The sequence below is a fragment of the Salvelinus alpinus genome, chromosome 6 (assembly GCF_045679555.1).
Source record: "Salvelinus alpinus chromosome 6, SLU_Salpinus.1, whole genome shotgun sequence".
In the NCBI taxonomy this organism is placed as follows: domain Eukaryota; kingdom Metazoa; phylum Chordata; class Actinopteri; order Salmoniformes; family Salmonidae; genus Salvelinus; species Salvelinus alpinus.
Window position 1 is genome coordinate 25,483,320 of NC_092091.1, and position 20,071 is coordinate 25,503,390.

General features: G+C 41.0%; 2 protein-coding genes across 3 annotated transcripts; both read left to right on the forward strand.

The window, feature by feature from the left end:
* Window positions 1-3,166: 3,166 nt before the first annotated feature.
* On the forward strand, window positions 3,167-9,420 carry LOC139578447 (large ribosomal subunit protein mL55-like). The gene is made up of 3 exons (XM_071406036.1): window positions 3,167-3,453; window positions 8,458-8,659; window positions 8,794-9,420. Exons 1-3 carry the CDS (start codon window positions 3,410-3,412, stop codon window positions 8,941-8,943), a joined length of 396 nt encoding a protein of 131 aa, XP_071262137.1. The 5' UTR covers window positions 3,167-3,409; the 3' UTR covers window positions 8,944-9,420.
* A 1,356-nt stretch (window positions 9,421-10,776) lies between these two features.
* On the forward strand, window positions 10,777-19,085 carry LOC139578446 (glutamate--cysteine ligase regulatory subunit-like). 2 transcript variants are annotated; one of them, XM_071406034.1, is made up of 7 exons: window positions 10,777-11,217; window positions 12,096-12,161; window positions 16,051-16,135; window positions 16,914-16,970; window positions 17,450-17,652; window positions 17,745-17,859; window positions 17,980-19,085. In XM_071406034.1, exons 1-7 carry the CDS (start codon window positions 11,095-11,097, stop codon window positions 18,147-18,149), a joined length of 819 nt encoding a protein of 272 aa, XP_071262135.1. In that variant the 5' UTR covers window positions 10,777-11,094; the 3' UTR covers window positions 18,150-19,085. The 2 variants fall into 2 exon arrangements, with proteins under 2 accessions (XP_071262135.1, XP_071262136.1); XM_071406035.1 differs by lacking the exon at window positions 12,096-12,161 and having other exon boundaries at window positions 10,951-11,217.
* Window positions 19,086-20,071: the final 986 nt, after the last annotated feature.

Below are 20,071 nucleotides of genomic sequence, written 5' to 3' on the forward strand. Positions count from 1 at the left end.
CTGTTAGTGTTCTCCCCCTCCGACCAAACATTCCCTGCTCCTCCAGTTTTTCTGCGCTCACTCAAGACTAAATTCAACTATTATGAGACATCTGGTAATTCAATTTAGACCTTAAACACACCTTTAAACAGTCAGTCAATGGGATTTATTATTACATATGCAAGTCTGATATGAAAGCTATGGTTTCATAAGAAAGTATTTAATGCAAAGTCTCAGTTATCCTCTAAACAAATTTGTCCTTAAAGCGTCAATCAGCAGTTGAAAAAATAATAAAATGTTTCCCCTGTCAGCTGCCACTGTTTTGCTAAAAAGCCAAGGGGTGTGGCTGGAGAAATGTAACCACTCTCAAATTCATTGATAGGGGTATGGGTGCAAGGACTGACCATCCATGACATCAAAATAATAGTTCTAAACGTGTGTCGAGGCTATACAATGTTTGCTTACATTTAGTTTGTTTACAATCATTGGGGTAAAACAAGCTTATATTTTGGTTTCTGATGGGGTATGACTGCTAAACTAAGCTCATGAGGTATTTCTAAGTTATATTCTTCAAGAATAAATTGGTACATATCTTTAATTTATAAATCCCAAAATGGATGTAGCTACTGCAGATCGCTCCTTTAAACAGATAAGGTAAGGTTGAATAACAGTGTCTAAATATGTGTATTCTTACTCTTGGGATTAATCTATATAAAAATGCACATGGATCGACAGTGTTCTCTGTCCTACCCCTGAAAAATAATGGGCCTGCTGTCTGGGTATTCTTTTGCCATCTGTGTCGTACAAAGCAAGCCTTTTCTACTCATCAGACATGATTTCCCTCCCCTCCCCCACACTCACCTGCCCACAGCCGCAGCATCAATCTGAGCCCTGGCTTTGAAGGGGAGAACCCTGGAATACTGAAAACTGAGACGTGTGCACAATAACACAGAAAGATTATAAATTAGACTGATGATAAGTTAATTTTACAATAAGGTCATTCATTCATCTAGACTAGCGGAACAAAAGGCAAACTCTCATTGTGAGGAAAGCGAAAGGCTTGCCTCTGCAGTGCCCTGGCTCTATGTATGTGTTGAAAGGCCAGTGCTATACACAGCAATTGGGTGCAGACTGACAGCGCGGTACAATATTTCCTTTCCTTGGAGGGCTTGATAAAAGATGGGGGGAGGTTGCCCTCTCCTATTGTTGAATCTAATTTCACTGTCATGCATTTACAGTATGGTTTATTCTTGGCTAGGAAATAAACACAAACATGATGACTGTGAATATGAATACATCTATTTGACATCAACTTTTGAAAAAATACATATCTGAATGGTTTTCAGCCATTTCACAGTTCATTAATCATACAAATTAAAAAAGTCAGGCACTAGAGCTAGGTAATATCATCATATCACAGGGATCATCAACTAGATTCAGCCACAGACCGATTTTTTTCTTGACTGGATGGTCTGGGGCCCGAAACATAATTACAAATAATTTGTAGGCCGCAAATTGACTGCAAGAAGCCCAAACAGATATATTTGACTAAAACATAATAATTCAAACCTTGCTTAAATGTATTTACGATCTCTTTATTATGCGTGGAAATACTTGGGAACATATTAACAAAATTTAAATCACGTGGAGACTAATTTCTGTTGCATTTACAGTCTTTTATGTTCCAAAATTTTGGGGGCCAAATAAAACCACCCAGGGGCTGCCAGTTGGGTAACCCTGTCATATCAAATCTGACAATTGTGCTAATGCCGCAGGTAAGGTAACTACAGTATTAATAGCAACAGGTGATGGTGATGGTGAATTGACTATATGTTTGTTTTACTCCATGTGTAACTATGTGTTGTTGTATGTGTCGAACTGCTTTGCTTTATCTTGGCCAGGTCGCAATTGTAAATGAGAACGTGTTCTCAATTTGCCTACCTGGTTAAATAAAGGTTAAATAAAAATAAATAAATAAAAAATCCACTGTGGTTGGAAACTGCACCCCCCTGAGAATCAGCCTCCACCATCAACACTCACTTATACCTGCCACACAATTCAGCCTCTTTTGTTCAAGTGAATAATTGGTTCTAGAATTGAAGAGGAAAATAGTATTCATCATAATACAGTTCAACTGGCCTCCAGGGATAAAAAGAAGCCACATGCACACCCACACGCACCAACTGCACACACACCTCTAACAGTTCACTTTCAGCCGTTGCTTATGAAGGGAAGTAGAGGGATTGTTACTTATTCCAACCAGCATCTGCTCATAACCTTGGCAGTAGAAAAAGCTGTTTCAGCATCTACTGGGAAACTAAAATATGCCCTGCCATGCGTTTATTTGTCTTTATTATTGTGTCATAAAGAAATTTTATTTTACGGTTTCATTACTTTAAAGCCAATGGGCAGGCCTTACACTCAAATATAGCAACAAACAGATCTGATCAGCAAATAAATGAAATACAACAGCTGAATCAAATAAGCCCTGATAGAGTTATCGGTGTAACACTTCTCAAGTTGAGGTGATAGAGTGCTTTGGTTGACACATTGAAAACTCAACACTATCCTATTGTTGTGCGCTCTCTAGTGGTTAATGACAATAATGCGAATTTTCATTGTGGATGGAATGGCTGGACCAAGTCAGATGAATTGTAGATGTTTGATATATAGTAACCAAATATTACAATGTTACCTTCCTTCTCAGCTAAAATAAAAAAGTTTACCTAAATTAAAGTGAATGACTTTGCACATGTAGCCTGTTGAAGTGTCCAAGCTGACAGAAGACACTCTGTTTAGCAATCACCGAACATCTAAGAACATTAGTGAGATAAATTCTTACATATATTAACACATGTTAATAACTCTGTTTTATTAAGAGGATTGCTTAGTAAAGAAAAAGATTTCAACCATCCGCAATTTATTAACAAACAAGACTGAGGAAACAGTTTAGGGACCCTTGTTTCTGGCTACAGAGAGAATGAGTATTAGGCTACAGCATTACCAGACGGCTTTTCAGCCTGTGGTTCCTTGCCCACAAACATCCCAGGGGGACTGAACTACACATACAGAGCATATTAATATAACTAGGAATCAAGTATATCATGTATACATTTACGCATGAAGTTGATCATTTCTTCTTTAATAAACTCAACTGTATTACATTATTGTTAAATGTTGACATTTGATTTGATTCAAACCAATGACTGTATTCACGCAGGATATGTTTCCTGACGTGGTTTATCATATGTAGGAACCATTTGGAAGGTAATTGTTTCCTGACGTCGTTTATTTACCGGACAACTGCGCACGACCTTCCACTTCCTGTTCTCTCTTTAAGAAATCTAAAACATAACGATTAGCGAGATAGCTAGCTAGAATACCAAACAATTCCATGTTCCGTTGAGAAAAACGCTAGCTAAAATCCGACATGGCCCTACAGAAAGTATGGACGTCGAAGAGTGTTTTAAACAGGTAAATAAACTAAGTGTTGGTTTTGAAGACATTCATTGGGACGCACGTTAGATAACAAGTAGCTCTGGTACAGGGCGTTACTTGCGGCGTGAGCCGCATTCAACGCCCTGTATTTAAAAAAACAACATGTTTTTACCTTTATTTAACTAGGTAAGTCAGTTAAGAACACATTCTTATTTACAACGGCCTACCCCGGACGACGCTAGGCCAATTGTGCGCCGCAATATGGGACTCCCAATCACGGCCAGAGGTGATACAGCCTGGATTTGAATCAGGGACTGTAGTGACGCCTCTTGCTCTGAGATGCAGTGCCTTAGACCGCAACGCCACTCGGGAGGCTATCTTGCCATTCATCCCTCCATATAACCATTTATTTTAGTGATTGGCTTCAATATACTTTAGTTACTCACCAAAGTAAATATGTTACAGTGGCATTCATTGCACTTTAACGGTGACAAACGGTGCCCTCAAGCTTTTAGGGCCTACATAAAGCTATCAAATACAATTTTATTTGTCACATGCGCCGAATACAACAGGTGTGCTTACTTAGCTGCCCTTAACCAACAATGCAGTTAAGAAAACGAGTGTTAATAAAGTTACTAAAATAAACTGAAGTAAAAAAAAAAATCTAATTAGAATAATGGTAAAATAACAAATAATGAACAATAAAAATAACAGTGGCGAGGCTATGTACAGGGAGTACCAGTACAATGTGCGCGGGCACCGATTAGAGGTAATTGAGGTAAAATGTAGATGTAGGTAGAGGTAAAGTGACTATGCATGGATAATCAACAGAGTAGCAGCAGCAGCAGTGTCAAAATGGGGGTGGGGGCACAATGCAAATAGTCTGGGTAGCCATTTGATTAGCTGTTCAGGAGTCTTATGGCTTGGGGTAGAAGCTGTTAAAAGCTTTTTGGACCTAGACTTGGTGCTCTGGTACTGCTTGCCGTGCGGTAGCAGAGAGAACAGTCTATGACTAGGATGGCTGGAGTCTTTGGCAAATTTTTGGGGGCCTTCCTCTGACACCGCCTGGCTATCAGCAGAGCGTTGTCTGGCAGTGAAACCGTTCATTCAGCCTCATTTACTGCCTTTTTAAAAAAACATAGCTAACAGTGATATGGCTGACTTGCTTAAACAAATGTCATTTCTACTGACAATTACGATATACTAACCAGTGGTGGAAAAAGTACTCAAAAGTCATACTTGAGTAAAAGTAAAGATACCTTAATAAAAAATGACTCAAGTAAAAGTCACCCAGTAAAATACTACTTGAGTAAGTGTTTGGTTTTAAATATACTTAAGTATCAAAAGTTAATGGAATTGCTAAAATGTACTTAAGTATCAAAGTAAAAGTATTAATAATTTCAAATTCCTTATTTTATGCAAACCAGACAGCACAATATCTATATATATTTTTTAATTTACGGATAGCCAGGAGGTAGATTACAACACTGACATTAATTTACAAACAAGCCATGTGTTTAGTGAGTCTGCCAGATAAGAGGCAGTAGGGATGACCTCTTGATAAGAGCGTGATTTGGACCATTTTCCGGTCAAAATGTAACCCTTGCGTGTCAGGGAAAATGTATGGAGTAAAAAGTACATTCTTTTCTTTAGGAATGTAGTGAAGTAAAATTTGTCAAATTGAAATAGTAAAGTACAGATACCCCCAAAAACTACTTAAGTAAAAATACTTTTAAGTACTTTACATCACTTGTACAAGCTATGGTATAAGGGAACGATGAGCGGATAAGAGGCAATCCGTGAATTCGATTAAGACATTAATTAGCGAGCGAAGACGAACGTAGTTAATGTAACTATTTGTTCAGCACTTTTGTAATGTACAGCAACAGAATTCAGAACATGGGCCGTTCTTACAGTATTCTCCCTGTACACCAATTCAGAACCGTAGGATAAATAAAGGAGGCATATAAGCAGACAATGAAAGCTCTTACAATTTTCAATTATGACATTTCTCTAAAACAGGCTATATGCTACATGTGCACCATCAAGTCAGAACAGTTGGTGAATTTTTTAACCTTTATTTAACTAGGCAAGTCAGTTGAACAAAATAAGAACAAATTCTTATTTTCAATGCCGGCCTAGGAACAGTGCCTTGTTCAGGGGCAGAACGACTGATTTTTACCTTGTCAGCTCGGGGATTTGATCTTGCAACCTTTCGGTTACTAGTTCAACGCTCGAACCACTAGGCAACCTGCCGCCCCATTAAGAGGTGAAAATAGACCAAATTATAATGGTGAGGCACATGGTCTACTAACAGCTTACTACACAACATACTTAGTATTACTTAGCTACAGTATACATATCTCCCTGGCATATTACATAATTTATGCAGCAGCATGCAATGCATTTTTGGACTAGCCTTGTGCTCACTTGAACAGGAAGGTGGCATGGCGGTCCTTCTTGTGGGCAAATATTGTCACCATAAGCCTTCAAGACAACTGGGAACTCTGGGGGGGGGGGGGGGGGGAACAAGGTTGAATCATGACATCAGTGATCTGCAGGTTGGAGCTCTAAAAAGAGGCCCGAGTTCCAGACCGAGTTGGATGACCTTTCAAAATGTATTTACCCACTCTGAGCTTGTTTTTTTTCAGAGTTCCCAGTTGTCTTGAACTAACTAAAGTCTGAGATTTCCAAGTTTCCAGTTTTGAACACAGCAGAAGTCATGCTGGATTGACAGCATGGCCAATGTATTCAACCTTTTCTGGCCCATGGTGTTGCATGTGAATGTTGATCCTTTTAAGCTTGGAAAATAGACCCTTAAACCCCAACTTGGACCACACACCTTCTCCACTGAATAGCAGGCTAGTGATTGCTTTGCAACACTTACAGTTAGCCACTGATTTCTTTCAAACCACTCATTGTTTAATTTGCGTTTTCTCTTGTGTAATTTTTATGTCCAATTGCTGATGAGCACCGATACTTTTTATCTATAACTTTTCTTCATATGACAAGGACTGGAAAGGATTTGCCAGTAGATTGTCGACTTGATTCATGATGATGACTTCTTCTCTAGCTTGCTGGCTAAGCTTTAGCTTGCTAGCTAAGTATGATGATGACAGTCCAATCAAAGCTACGGTAGATATAACGTGATTTGATGTAATTTTATCTGTGGCAAATGACCTTGAGCCGCCTTGGATGGGCACTTCAAATGTAAATCTTTGGCAGTACCCAAGGGGCTTGAATATTCGAGTTCTCCCCGTAGATTTTGCGGTGCTGTGGTATCCCCATGAGTGACAGAACACTGAGCCAATCACGGCGCAAATAGAGAACATTACCAACCCCTACGCACTGTATTTTCTGCTGGCGCTCTCACAAACACAGGAAGCACTGAGCTAGGCTGAAACACTTGCATTTTGGACCAGCCTTGGTCAAGAAAGCAAAAAGAGACCATGTTTGTATGCGTCTTAATTTTTCAATTTTTTTAAAACATTATTTGTAACTGATGTGACGTGTTTGAATGCCAAAATAACATACTAAACAGGCCACTGTGCATGGGTGTATACATTATGCCGATTCTGTTGCAAAGCGTTTCATCGGTTTTGCAACAGAAACCGTTTTGCAACAAACTAAAGTTTCTATTGGACAAATTCAGGTTTTGCTTTGTTTGCTACCGTTTGGTTCTTAAATGGTAAACTGTTTCAGTTGCAATATGTAATGAATACACCCCTGGGGGTGTATTTATTATGACGATTCTGTTGCAACACGCTTCTTAAACGGAAACAAACTAAACGGGGAGGGACCTACCTGAATATGTTCAATAGAAACTTGTTTTGCTCTGTTTGGTTCTTAAACAGTTTCCGTAATGAATACGCCCCTGATGTGTTCACGAACATTTCGGCACAGAATTTCTAAACCCCGAGGCGCAACGTCGCGAGACTTCCGGGAACGCTTGCAAAACAGGAAAGTCAATGAGAGAAGTGAAAAATGATTCCTTACATGCTGACTAAACTGTCCGTGTTGCAAAATAAATGTATACATGCATGTTTGAATAATTTCATCCAAACTGCTCCCGCAGGCCTGCGTAGCCAGGAGCTAAAATAGATGCTTGACGTGCTACATGTCCCGCCTTTCTCAACTACTCATTGGTTTTTATGAGCATACTAACCCACATGATTGAAAGATAAGAGGTCCACACTCCAGTCCAGTTGGTGGTAGTATGCACCTTAAAGTTGGTTGCCAACCACCATATCAAAAGAAGAAGCGGAAAGATGAATGAGGAGAGAGTTTTCTTTGATTAATATTTATTTTAAAAAAAACTAGCTTTCCCCTTTTATCTGTGGATTAATTGTTGGAGTAGAGAACACATGATTTTGTATGACTCAAAATAGGTCCAAATTCTACAAATGTTCAGCTAAAAAAGGACCATATGTATTTCAGGTAAAATAACAACCAAATATTTATATTTTAAGAAAAATGTGCTAGCAACAGCAAGCTCTGTTTCTAGCTCCTAAGCAACTTTGCAGTGTTTATTTTTCATTTATTTCTTCTTACATTGTTAGCCCAGAACGTTTTTTTGTGTTATTACATACAGCCGGAAATAACTTTTGGATATCAGAGCGAATATCCCAGAGGCTGCTCCAAGACGCCGCCGGTGAAGAAGAGGTATTCGAAGCGGACTTCTAGTCCGACTCAGGAGGCGTGCTCGCCATCCACTGCTTCCGAGTATATTACTCATTAATGTTCAGTCCCTGGACAATAAAGTAGATGAGCTCAGGGTGAGGATCTCCTTCCAGAGGGACATCAGGGACTGTAACATACTTTGTTTCATGGAATCATGTCTCTCTCTGGATATACTATCCCCGATATACTGCTCTCATGCTTGCCTTGAAGCGAGCATAAAAGGCATTTAGTTCGTCTGGTAGGCTCGCATCACTGGGCAGCTCGCGGCAAGCTTCTGAGTACATTTGCATTAAGCCTTTATATTAGTTTGTCCTTTCTAGATCCTAATTGTTTCAACATTGTGAATGTTTTGTCTTTTAGATGTCTACAAGAGGTGGTTGCTCAGAGTCATTTCCTTCCTGTATCAAGTTTACACACAACAACCACTCAGCACAACTCCAACAAGACATCAATTGTACGAAGCAGTCGACAGAAGTATGAAAGGTTGTATCCACTGTTGCTCGTACAACCCGATGGTTCCACAATTAACATTAGGTACAAAGAGCCCAAGAGGATACTCATGGTAAGCATCCTTGAACTGAAAACAAAAATTGGATTGATCTGTTTTTGCAGTGTGTGGCTATTCAGGAATACTACATTTGAAGGCTAATCAGATTGTGAGACTGAGTGTGAGGATTTGGTATTGTATCCCTTCAGATGCCTGTGGACATCAGTACACTCTCAGAGGAAGAAAGGAAAATGAGGATGCGGAAGCGGGATCCCAGGAAGGGAGCTGTTAAGCAGAGGACAGTGGAATTCAAAGATGATTTCAAAGTGGATGATTACAGCAAGTTTTGGAAGAAGTGATAGAGCCTGTTGTAGCTATTTAACTTTGACTATTCTGCCAATCAGGGTTTTCCATTAGCCAACAATTGTCAGCTTTTGGAAAACAAATTAATAAATGAAAAGCTGTTAAATAAAACTCTTGCAGTCCAAAATGACTGGTAGGAAAAAAACTCCCATTGCACAATGTTTTTTATTCATTGATGGAAATACATTTGACCATCATTCTTATCAGTCTATAGGTTAATTTGCATAATATAGTGGAATTAAATTGGCGTGTGTATTTTCGTTAGTAGTCATGTAGCCTATCTGATTTATCCAACATAACTATCACACACAGCATACAGAGCTTATTTTGAGCGGGATTCCTCCCGCAGCTCCTCAGTTGGTTACTGCAAGAGTAAAATTTGCTTTTATAAGCCCATTGCACAACAATTCTAAATGCAATTGCATGTTAAACAGTTTCGGTGCACAATTAAAAAGAGCTAGGCCTACTATTTTTATTTCTCAACTCAAAGCCTAATTGAAGCTCGCCTCCCATTCAAGTGCAGGCAAAATGCTATCAGTGTGTCACCACCACGCTACAATGTGAGCTGGAGGCAGTATGCATTTTGAAATTCATTGTTTGAAATCTGAATGTTTAACTTCATATTATGAGGCATGTCTTACTTTGCTTCAAAGTAGCCTATAGGCAAAATCCGACCATGGAAACTTCATAGGCGGCGCGTGAGTTTCAAGTTTGGGCAAGCTTACAATTTATACTACCATTTCAACTGATCTGTCTGCATAAGAACTGTTCGTCGGGAGCTTCATGAAATGTGTTTCCATGGCCGAGCAGCCACACAAGCCAAAGATCACCATGTGTAATGCCAAGTGTCGGCTGGAGTGGTGTAAAGCTTGTCGCCATTGGACTCTGGAGCAGTGATGAATCATGCTTCACCATCAGGTAGTCCGACGGTCGAATCTGGGTTTGGCGGATGCCAGGAGAACACTACCTACCCCGATGCATAGTGTCAGTGAAGTGTGGTGGAGGAGGAATAATGGTCTGGGGCTGTTTTTCATGGTTCGGGCCCCTTAGTTCCAGTGAAAGGAAATCTTAAAGCTACAGCATACCATGACATTCTAGATGATTCTGTGCTTCCAACTTTGTGGCAACAGTTTGGGGAAGGCCCTTTCCTGTTTCAGCATACAATACCTCTGTGCACAAAGCAAGGTCCATACAGAAATGGAAAGTCTTCCCAGAAGAGTGGAGGCTGATATAGCAGCAAAAGGGGGAACAACTCCATATTAATGACCATGATTTTGTAATGAGATATCCAAGGAGCAGGTGTCCAATTACTTTTGGTCATGTAGTATATTTTAGATGCTTTTCACTGACAGCCTCAACTCAATAATCAGCAAGGCCTATTTCCACACTCTGCCCCCTTCAAAAAAGCTAATGATCCTCAATTCCTCTGGCTAAATCATGCTTTCTGGTGAAGTATTTTAAGTGATTTAATATATTTACATATAGACAGGAGTAGTTATACAGTTGAAGTGGGAAGTTTACATACACTTAGGTTGGAGTCATTAAAACTCGTTTTTCAACCACTCCACAAATTTCTTGTTAACAAATTATAGTTTTGGCAAGTCGGTTAGGATATCTACTTTGTGCATGACACAAGTACATTTTCCAACAATTGTTTACAGATTATTTCACTGTATCACAGTTCCAGTGGGTCAGAAGTTTACATACACTAAATTGACTGTCTTTAAACTTTTTATTGCCAAAACTGTCTTCTGTGTGGGTGTGTGCCCTCTGATTAGGGTCAAAGGATGAATGTTGAATTAAAAATGGAACATCTGGTCTCTTGAAACAAGCTGTGTCATGATTACAGTGTACATTCCAATGTACAGTGAGTCATAACACCATTGCTGAGCTGTAACAATCTCTTGGTTAAAAGAGTCCAGAACGCCATGCCAGATTTTGCACACAACACCCGGTTACAATGTGGGCGTCCTCATAACTAGTTTCTACCGCCAGCTAAATAATCTACAAATGCAAGTCATTCTAATTCAGCGGTAGCTACCGTTTGGAAACGAGGTCACTCCTGTTAGAATAAAGTAACTGAAGTTGCTGAATAGTTCATAAAGGCCTTCTACCACGATACATTTATCGACTACCAAGGACACCACATGGAAAATCACACCAGTGCTAAGGTGCTCCTCAACCATGCTACTAATTTGTATCTTCACACGGGGAATTTAGTAAACCGAAGCCGTCTCAAGAAAAAATGTCCGTCTTCACCTAGCGAAGAGGTAAGACTGACCATTGGACTCTGTCATAACTGACTGGCTAGCTGAAGTAAGACGTTTAAAAAAAGTGCAACATTGGTCAGTTAGCTGGAGTGTAATCATTAATCGCCATGGTCCAAAAACGGACAAGTTCAGGTAGGTCCCGTTCCCTCCCGTTTAAGAAACGTTTTGCAACAGAATCGGCAGAATGAATACACCCCTGGCTAGATGACGTTAACTAGTTAGCTTGAAAAACCATAGCCTCGACGTTAAATAGCTAACTATATTGAACAAAAAATAAACTTCACATATTTTACTGAGTTACAGTTCATATAAGGAAATCAGTCCATTGAAATAAATAAATTAGGCCCTAATCTATGGATTTCACATGACGGAATACAGATACCTGTTGGTCACAGATACTTTTCTGATCCAGGCTCCTAAATTACCTTTATTTTTAAAGGTATCTGGGCCAGGATTCACCTGATGAGATTAAAAAATGCAAGATAAATTTGAGAACAAGGACTTGTCATGTGTATGTTCTAAAAGGCCAGCCTTTATTTAGCATGAACAATCATAACTATTTCATTGAAGCTGTGCACCACCTGACTCTCATAAGTGTAGCAGACTCTCCCTGCAACATTTCATAGTTGTTGTATAACATGCCATAGCTCTGGCCACACATTTTCATACTGTGCAAATCACCCATTGTGCCCAGCAGTGTACAAAATAATCATATACTTTCCATATGACAATCTTTCAAAAGTAATGTTAGATAATTTAGCATCATTGCATGATCTGTAGGTGTCCATGAAAGCCCTACCTAGTTACCACAAGTGTTTATAGCAACCCTGTTAGCATTGCTATTAATTTAGTCCCCTCAATTTTTTTTTGCATTACAGATTCAAGACTGTGTTCGAGCCACTCTTAATGAGTGGTTTGCCACCATACCACCAACAACACCAATGGTGAGACATCACTCCGTCCACCCACTCACTATTCAATACCACAGTTGTATTTCCCATGCATATTTGATTACACACATAGCTACTTAACAGCTATTCACCAACATCCAAACAGTATCAAGTGTCCATAATCCCTGTTTACCAAGTTCCCATAGTGACCAAGTGTCTACAATACCTGCTAACATTTTACATCATCTAGCAGGGATGGATCCATAATGCAAAACACTTGTGTAACCATTGGTTCCCTTTCAGTCAGTCAAGTTTGGTACAACATACTATGGGGAGTCACACTCTCGCGACTAGAGTTAAACGATCTACAATCACACCTGACAAGGCCAATGAAATCGTGTCTCGCTGGAAGCATGCCTTCAGGGCACTGGCCCAGTGGCGGGATCGCTGGCTACTGTCACAAGGGTTTCTCATGGTCCGGGTGTTCCGCAATATAGTCACGACAGACTGGTCTCAAGGGTGGGGCGAGCTGTGCAAGGGTTACTCAATTCGGGGAGTATGGACGGTGTCAGAGTGCCTGGCATTTCAGTTACCTGGAACTTCTGATACTGTACGTAGCGATCTGGCGCTGCTTCCCTCGTTTATTGGCCGGCATGTGCTGGTCAGAGCCGTCATGATGACGGTGGCATACATCATAAGGCGGGGGGGACACAGTCCCTCCCCGCCTCACCTAGGCTCACACCCTGTTGCTGTGGAGGTCATGTGTGGCTCAATTGGTAGAGCATGGTGCTTGCAACACCAGGGTGGTGGGTTCTATTCCCATTGGGGATCAGTATGAAAATGTATGCACACGCTACTGTAAGTTTCTCTGGATAAATGACTGAAATAGAACATGTGGAGCAGTTTGCATTTGCTCTTACTTCGAGTGATGCATGTTCCCAGTTGCCTCAACTCTGGGGGGTGCCCCCCCGGATAGCAGAAGTGGAGACTGCACCCCTGGGTGGTCACCCAGATATGGGAGATTATGCAATGCCGACATAGGTCTTTACGCATAACTCAAACACCATTGTCGTCTATTTTTCTTGATGCGAGAACAGAGTGCCCCATTGGGAACTGATGCTCTGGCGCACCAGTGGCTTCGGACCCTCTAAGCGTTTCCACCAGTGGATCTGATTCAACCCATGTTGGAGGGGGTGCGCCAGGGGAGCTTATCATTGATTCTTGTGGCTCCCCGTTGGCCCAAGCAGCCTCGGTTCGTGGAGATCATTCACCTTTTTACGCAGGGACCTGTTGTGCCAGGTGCACAGGCAGGCTTGGCGTGCAAGGATTTGGTTATTTTCTGCCTGGCCCCTGAGTGGGCTAATCTGATGGCTAGAGGATTACCTCCGAATGTTATTGCTACCATTCAGTCCACAAGTGCGCCTCCACGAGAGGACCTTATGCATTTGTGGAAAGTGTTTGAGCTCTGTTGATTAGATGGAGTGCTGGTTCCTTTTCAGTGCTCTGAGGTGTATCCATATGTTCCTACAGGAGCTATTCGAGCAGGGACGGGCTTTCTCTACTTTAAAAGTGTACATGATTGCTATGTGGGCGTGTCGTGTGGGAATTGACAGAGCCACACCGGGGACGTTGTGCAGTTCCTGAAAGGGGTACACAGTCTCTAAACCTATTTGGCCCACATGGGACTTGGCGCTGGTTTTTGGGGCACTGTGTGTCCCCTTTTGAGTCTCTGGAGTCGGTGGAGCTGAAGATCCTTCTACAAAACCTCCCTGGTCATGACTTTGGCCTCAGCTAAATATGTTGGAGACCTCCACGTGTTATCCGTACACCCTTCCTGTACTTCGTTTGCCCCGGGTGACTAAGGTGACATTGTTTCCAAATGCGGCCTTAGCCCCGGAAGTCATAGCAATGTCCTACAGGTCCTTAGCTTTGAGCTATTTCCCTTTTCATCTCCTCCTTTTGCTTCTGAAGAACAACAAAGGTTATATGGCCTGTGTCCTGTGTGAGCTTTATGCACATGCACTGAATGGACCCAGCTGGTTATATGACCAGCGTTTTGTCTGTTTTGCTAATCCAGCTCATGTCAGGACACTCTTTTAAGGAGCGTATCTCCCACTGGATTGTAGAGGCGATCTCCCTGGCACATCGCAGCAAGTGTTCCCTAGTGGTGTATTCGCTACCCCACCAGGGGTCTGGCAGTGTCTTGGCTGTTGTTTATAAAGGATTGACTGTAGGAGTTATTTGTGCTGCGGACAGTTGGGCATCGCCACACTTTTTTTTTTCTTGAGGTTTTATCGTTAGTCACTGCTCTCAGTGTAGCCCACAGTGTGCTTACGGACAGGGGAAAGTCACTAGGCAGCGCACTGTTTTTGCAATACCCAGACTGCCGCATCTGGCTGGGTCAGGTCTGGGTGCTCTGCCATGAGCCACTTCATTTAGTAACCACTGGGGTCAGCTTGGGCAGTGAATATTATTTCCCCGTAGTTTGTTGTACCGAAGTTAACTGACTGAAAGGGAGCGTAACGTTATGACTATAACAACTGATCCCTGAAGGAGGGCAACGAGGCACAACACCTGTTTGGCCACCCGTCCCTGGGCTCGTGAAGAGTGGTATTAAATTGAAGGAATGAATCCGAGCCTCACGCTTATCAACTGTGGAAGGCGGGGCTTCCAGCGAGGCATAGAGTTCATTGGCCCTGCGAGGCGTGATTGTAGATCTTTAAACTGAAGTCAGGAGAGTGCGACTCTCCATAGTATGTTGTAACTCATTTCCCTCCTTCAGGGAACAGGAGTTATACAGGGAGCTCAAAGTATTGGGACAGTGACACATTGTTTGTTGTTTTGGCTCTGTACCCCAGCATTTTGGATTTTAAATGATACAATGACTATGTGTATGTTAAGGTGCAGATTGTCAGCTTTAATTTGGGGGTATTTTCATCCATATCGGGTGAACCGTTTTAGAAATTACAGCACGTTTTGTACATAGTGCGTCTAACTTTCTCACTCATCATTATTCACGATTTATTCATGATAATCTGTTATGGTAGCATCTATGTTAATGTTGAATTGTTTAGAAACATTCTTATTTACAATGAAAGTGAATCCAAAATGACAGTACATTATTTAACATTAATTTATATTGGGCACAAAATAATCTGAAGCACAACCAAAACAAACTGCAAATGCATCCAACAAGTTTGTAGAGTCACAAGCTTGATGTAGTCATTGCGTGCTAGAAATATGAGACCAAATACTAAACTGTTGACTACTTTTAATGCGCATAAGTGAATTTGTCCCAATACTTTTGGTCCCTTAAAATGTGGGGACTATGTGCAAAAAGTACTGTAATTTCCAAACGGTTTACCCGATATGTATGAAAAGAACCTAAAAATAAAGCTGATAGTCTGCACTATAACCTCCAGTTGTTGTATAATTTAAAATACAAAGTGCTGGAGTAAACATCCAAAACAACAGGAAAAAAGTCAATGTCCCAATACTTTCGGAGCTCACAGTAGTCACAATGTTACGATACTACTATGCAATTGCGTTCTCCTGCTGGGAAAACAAAATAGCTGCCTGTTGATTGACCGCAATGAATTTATCAGACTGATGAAAGGGAACTGTCATAGTAATCATTCATGCTAAGTTGGCTGTGAAAGGTTCTACATGTGCTTCTGTTGTGAAGTTCGAGTGGCTTTGCCCTGTTGCTTTTCTGCTGGGGTCAGCTAATCTGCTTCCGCACGCTCAGTGAGTACAGCGGGGGGGTCTTACATACACAAAGTCAAAGCTTATGTTCCCTGCAATGATATCCCACAACAAGATTGTGAAATTGAAAGCATGTGTTTGTATTTGGACAAAGTTAAGGCAATATTGATGTTGCTTTTTTAATTTGTATTTTTAAGATACTCTTTTTCTTTGACTAACACGTTTGTTGTAAATTTAGGACCTACCAGACACCATTGACTGCTCCATCCCCCAAGCTACAGAAGCAATCACACCTGAAGAGAGGGAGGAGCTGAAGGTCTCTGGTGAGTTTCTGGTATTCTATGACAGGGGGTTCTCAGTGGTCCATGGACCCCACTTTTTTACATAATTATTTCTTAAATTAATATTACTAACATATATATTTTTTTAAATGGCCAAGGGATCCCTGGAGTAAGTTTAGAGGGTGTAATACAATGTAAATCTTAGTCTAAAATGTTATATTCTTAACCCTGGGCAGCATAGGCCTGGGAGGCTTACAGGGATATTGGTATCTACAGTACTCCACAATTCTTTTTGTTATATATATTTTTTACATAAATGCACTGTAATTTAAGCTTTAAAACTGCTAAGTTTTCTCTCTGCCTCATAGCAAAATGTGAAGAATTGCAGGATATTAGCTTCAACAACAAAACATCTCTCTGCCCCATGACAATATCTGTGGAATTGAAGGAAATGTGCTTGAACACTCCCAAATGTTCTCTCCGTGCCAAGAAATGGGTTTTTAAAATGTTCCTTCCCAGGGATGGAGACTTGTTTCGTTGGGCCATGCATTGCCAAAGTCATAGTAGAACTCTTTGTATGCTATTTTTATCTCACTCGAGTTGTGTTCTGATTGAGCGGGGTCCCTGATGAATTTGCTATCAGAAAGGGGTCCCTGGCCTGAAAGTTTGGGAACCCCTGCTTTGATACCATAGAGTTTGGTGTGGCATTGGCATGAGGAATTTTGAGCCCAGTATGTGAATTTCATGACAAAAATACCATTCCTGGTGCCTTACTGATTGTTTGCGTTTTTATTAACATGTCCATATTCTTGCTTTACAGTGAAACTATTTATTTGCGAGGCAGACCTCTCTTCAATCAAAGATGCAGTCGATAAGTGTGAGTATTACATTTACAAAACAGCAAAGGACCACTGACTCGGTGACTGTACGGAAAAGTCATTTGGCACAGGCAATTGTCTGTAGACCTGACCATGTCAAATAAAAATGCAACAGACTTTAGTATCAGTGAAATGCTTTTGTTGGCATGCCAACTCCTTTCCTTATCTCAATTTGTTGTATTTGAAAGATGAAATCCGTACAGGCAGAAGCTATCACGTCTGTTTGGGATATTACAACAACAAAGATGTTGATCACTTCAAACAACAAACTTCCCCCCCCCGACATTATTGAATGTGCGGTAGAACACCAGAATATGTAGTGAGCTGTATATATTTTTTTACCACGCTCCTGGAAGCTCCTCTTCTCTGTTTCATCTAAGCAAAACAAAGGCACTGTTTCCCCTTTTACAGATTTCAGCTTTAAGAAGTATACACTGACTGTATACTAGTTTCATGCTCATAAGACTGTTTGTGACAGCTTGTCAGGCCCTGGCTGTGTCCCAGCTGGACTCGGTGATCATTGCACCCCCTGTTCTGCCTGAGGGGGAGAGCCAGACCCTGGAGAACCTGCAGCCTGCCTGGACGGAGCTGGAGGGCTTGGTGCAGAGCCACAAGATCGCTGCCATCGGAACCTCCGACCTGGACAAGGAGCTCCTGGAGCAGCTCTACAACTGGGCCCAGGTGAGTGGTGATGCTGACGAGACCGTCAGATTGTTGTAGGTTAGCGTTGGTGTATTTGGGGTTTTGAATTGTTTTATTTTCTCCTGGTCTAGGTGAAACCCAGTAGTAACCAGGTGAATCTGGCCTCCTGCTGTGTGATGCCCCCTGACCTGACTGCTTTTGCAAAGGAGTTTGACATTCAGCTACTGACTCATAATGACCCAAAAGGTGAAGATTGTGATCATTTCAATTTGTAATCTTTTCACTGTATAATCAGATAATACATGTTAAGGAAAGGCTGTGTGTGCTCTGAGGGGCACTGAATTAACACATTGTATTTTCCTGTAGAACTGATTACTGCTGCCAGCTTCCAGGAGGCAGTGCAGGAGAGCACTCAGGACCTGAAGGTAGCAGACTGGAGGTTGGAGTGGGTTTTGCGCTACTCCATCATTGTCAAAAGCAGGGGGATCATCAAAGCAAAAGGCTACCTTGTTCACTCAAAGAGAAACAACCTGTAGCATGTCCTCTGAAAATCTGTTATTCAGATGTTACTCATGTCCAATGCATTTAAGACAGGGATATAGGTAGCTAAACTTTTAACAAACATGGCTACAAAACTGAATTGGAACCACAGAAATAATTCAGTTGTATAGATGGATCACCTTGTTTTAGTACAATGTTAGAATTATTGCAAAGCAGTTTAAAGGTTAAACAGCCTCTAACCCACTACGGAAATGTCCCATGATATTTTTACATTCTAAATTGATGAGAAAATGAAGTAGAGGTGAGCACTTTGGATCGGTTGTTAAAGCCACAGAGAGAGAGATGTAAAGTCCTAGTGCGCTCTGATGTGTATGAACAGCTCCTTCTGTTTTCTACTGTATAATACTGGCACCCTGTATAGTGGGGACAAAAGCCTAATTCCAATAGATTTCTGATGGGTGAAAAAAATGTATGGTTAGTTCATAAACTTCTCTTGATTTAGTGTACAGTAGTTATTTGATTTTGAGAAACAACTTTATGGATGTTAAAGTATTGTCTTGGCAAATCTTTGTATATTCTTTTTCTTTTAAGCCCAGTGCTACTGACCGGGTATACCAGGATATGATTTGTCCTATACCCCTAACTGCTCATAAGATTTTCTTATTAGAAAATGTGTCCCCATCTAAGTGGTAATATGAGAAATATCCCCAAATTAGGTTTACATTCATAGTAGGCTTGACACCTTTATTGTGTATGTGATAGTACTGGAATATTCCAGATTGGCATGGAAAATGAATTATAAGCTCTAAAGTGTCTGGGTGGATGTGTTATTTATTAATCATGGCATTTCTTCCAGGCGTTGTCCACAATCCTAATAAGTTTGAGTTCTCTATTGTACTGTAATAATTAATATATTTAATGTTACCATTTCCTGTATTGTTCTATTGGGTTTATTAAATGATTAAACACTTTTGAAGTGCTTTGTGTTCATTGGAAGAGAGGTGCACATGATCACTATCCATTTCTTTCAGATCACATAAAAACAGGGGGGTTCTATAACATAAATCCTCCTCGAATGATAAACTTTACTAGACTATAGTCTCATCGGAGTACTGTCATCCACACAAAAAATTTGTTTATGTTCCTTAGCATGCATGCATCGCGATTCGATTCTTCGGGTTTCGATCGATGAAGCGAGATGGTGGTTGGAAGAGCTTGCTTGAAATGGAAACGCTTTGCGGTAGCTTTTGATAAAGAAGAACATCAAGATGAAGTAGCTGCTTTATAGGTGGGATGCACTGTTGAGCAGTACAGAGATTGTGACAGCCGGTTAAATGGTGTCCCTTGAGAAGACAAGAATAAGATGTATGTCAGGAGAAGTACAGTATTATAAGGAGATATATACTTGGAATACAGGGGAGGAGGACTGGAGGGGAAAAAGAGGCAGAGGAGGTCAGGGAGAGAGGATGAGCTTGAGTTGGTGAAAAATTGTGTAAAAAAGGGAGATGGTTTGTTAAATAGGAATGGTAGAAAGTGTAAGAAAAGTGAGCTGAAGACAGGAGGCAAACTGGAAGTGAATGAGGTCGAAGTATCGGAGGTGGTAGGTGTGGTGAAGGTCTCGGAGCCCGAGGCTTGCACCAAGGGTCAGGATGAAGATGAGTCTGTGACAGTAGGAGTGAAGTTTTTGGAAACAGTGGACCCTTTGCCTGTTGGCTGATCCATTTGTGGTGAAAACAGCTGGGTGCTGTGGAATTGGTGAGGGTAACCAGAAGTGGTCTTGTGATAATTGTTTGTTTCTGCTGGTCAGAGGGTGAATCCGCATTAAACTAATGGGGGCAAGAAATGTGAATTGTTTTGCTCTTGAGAAAAGGGTGCCATTGAAAGGAGTGATTACTTGGGTAGCATTAAATGTAAAAGTTGACCAACTGAAGGGGAAGATTCCTGGTGTTTATGATGC

Coding starts and splice junctions, on each gene's coding strand:
- LOC139578447 (XM_071406036.1), top strand. CDS start 3,410: ATGGCCCTACAGAAAGTATGGACGTCGAAGAGTGTTTTAAACAG. Junction 3,454..8,457: donor TCGAAGAGTGTTTTAAACAG/GTAAATAAACTA, acceptor TTTGTCTTTTAG/ATGTCTACAAGAGGTGGTTG. Junction 8,660..8,793: donor AGCCCAAGAGGATACTCATG/GTAAGCATCCTT, acceptor GTATCCCTTCAG/ATGCCTGTGGACATCAGTAC.
- LOC139578446 (XM_071406034.1), top strand. CDS start 11,095: ATGGAAAATCACACCAGTGCTAAGGTGCTCCTCAACCATGCTACTAAT. Junction 16,136..16,913: donor GGAGGAGCTGAAGGTCTCTG/GTGAGTTTCTGG, acceptor CTTGCTTTACAG/TGAAACTATTTATTTGCGAG. Junction 17,653..17,744: donor AGCTCTACAACTGGGCCCAG/GTGAGTGGTGAT, acceptor CTCCTGGTCTAG/GTGAAACCCAGTAGTAACCA.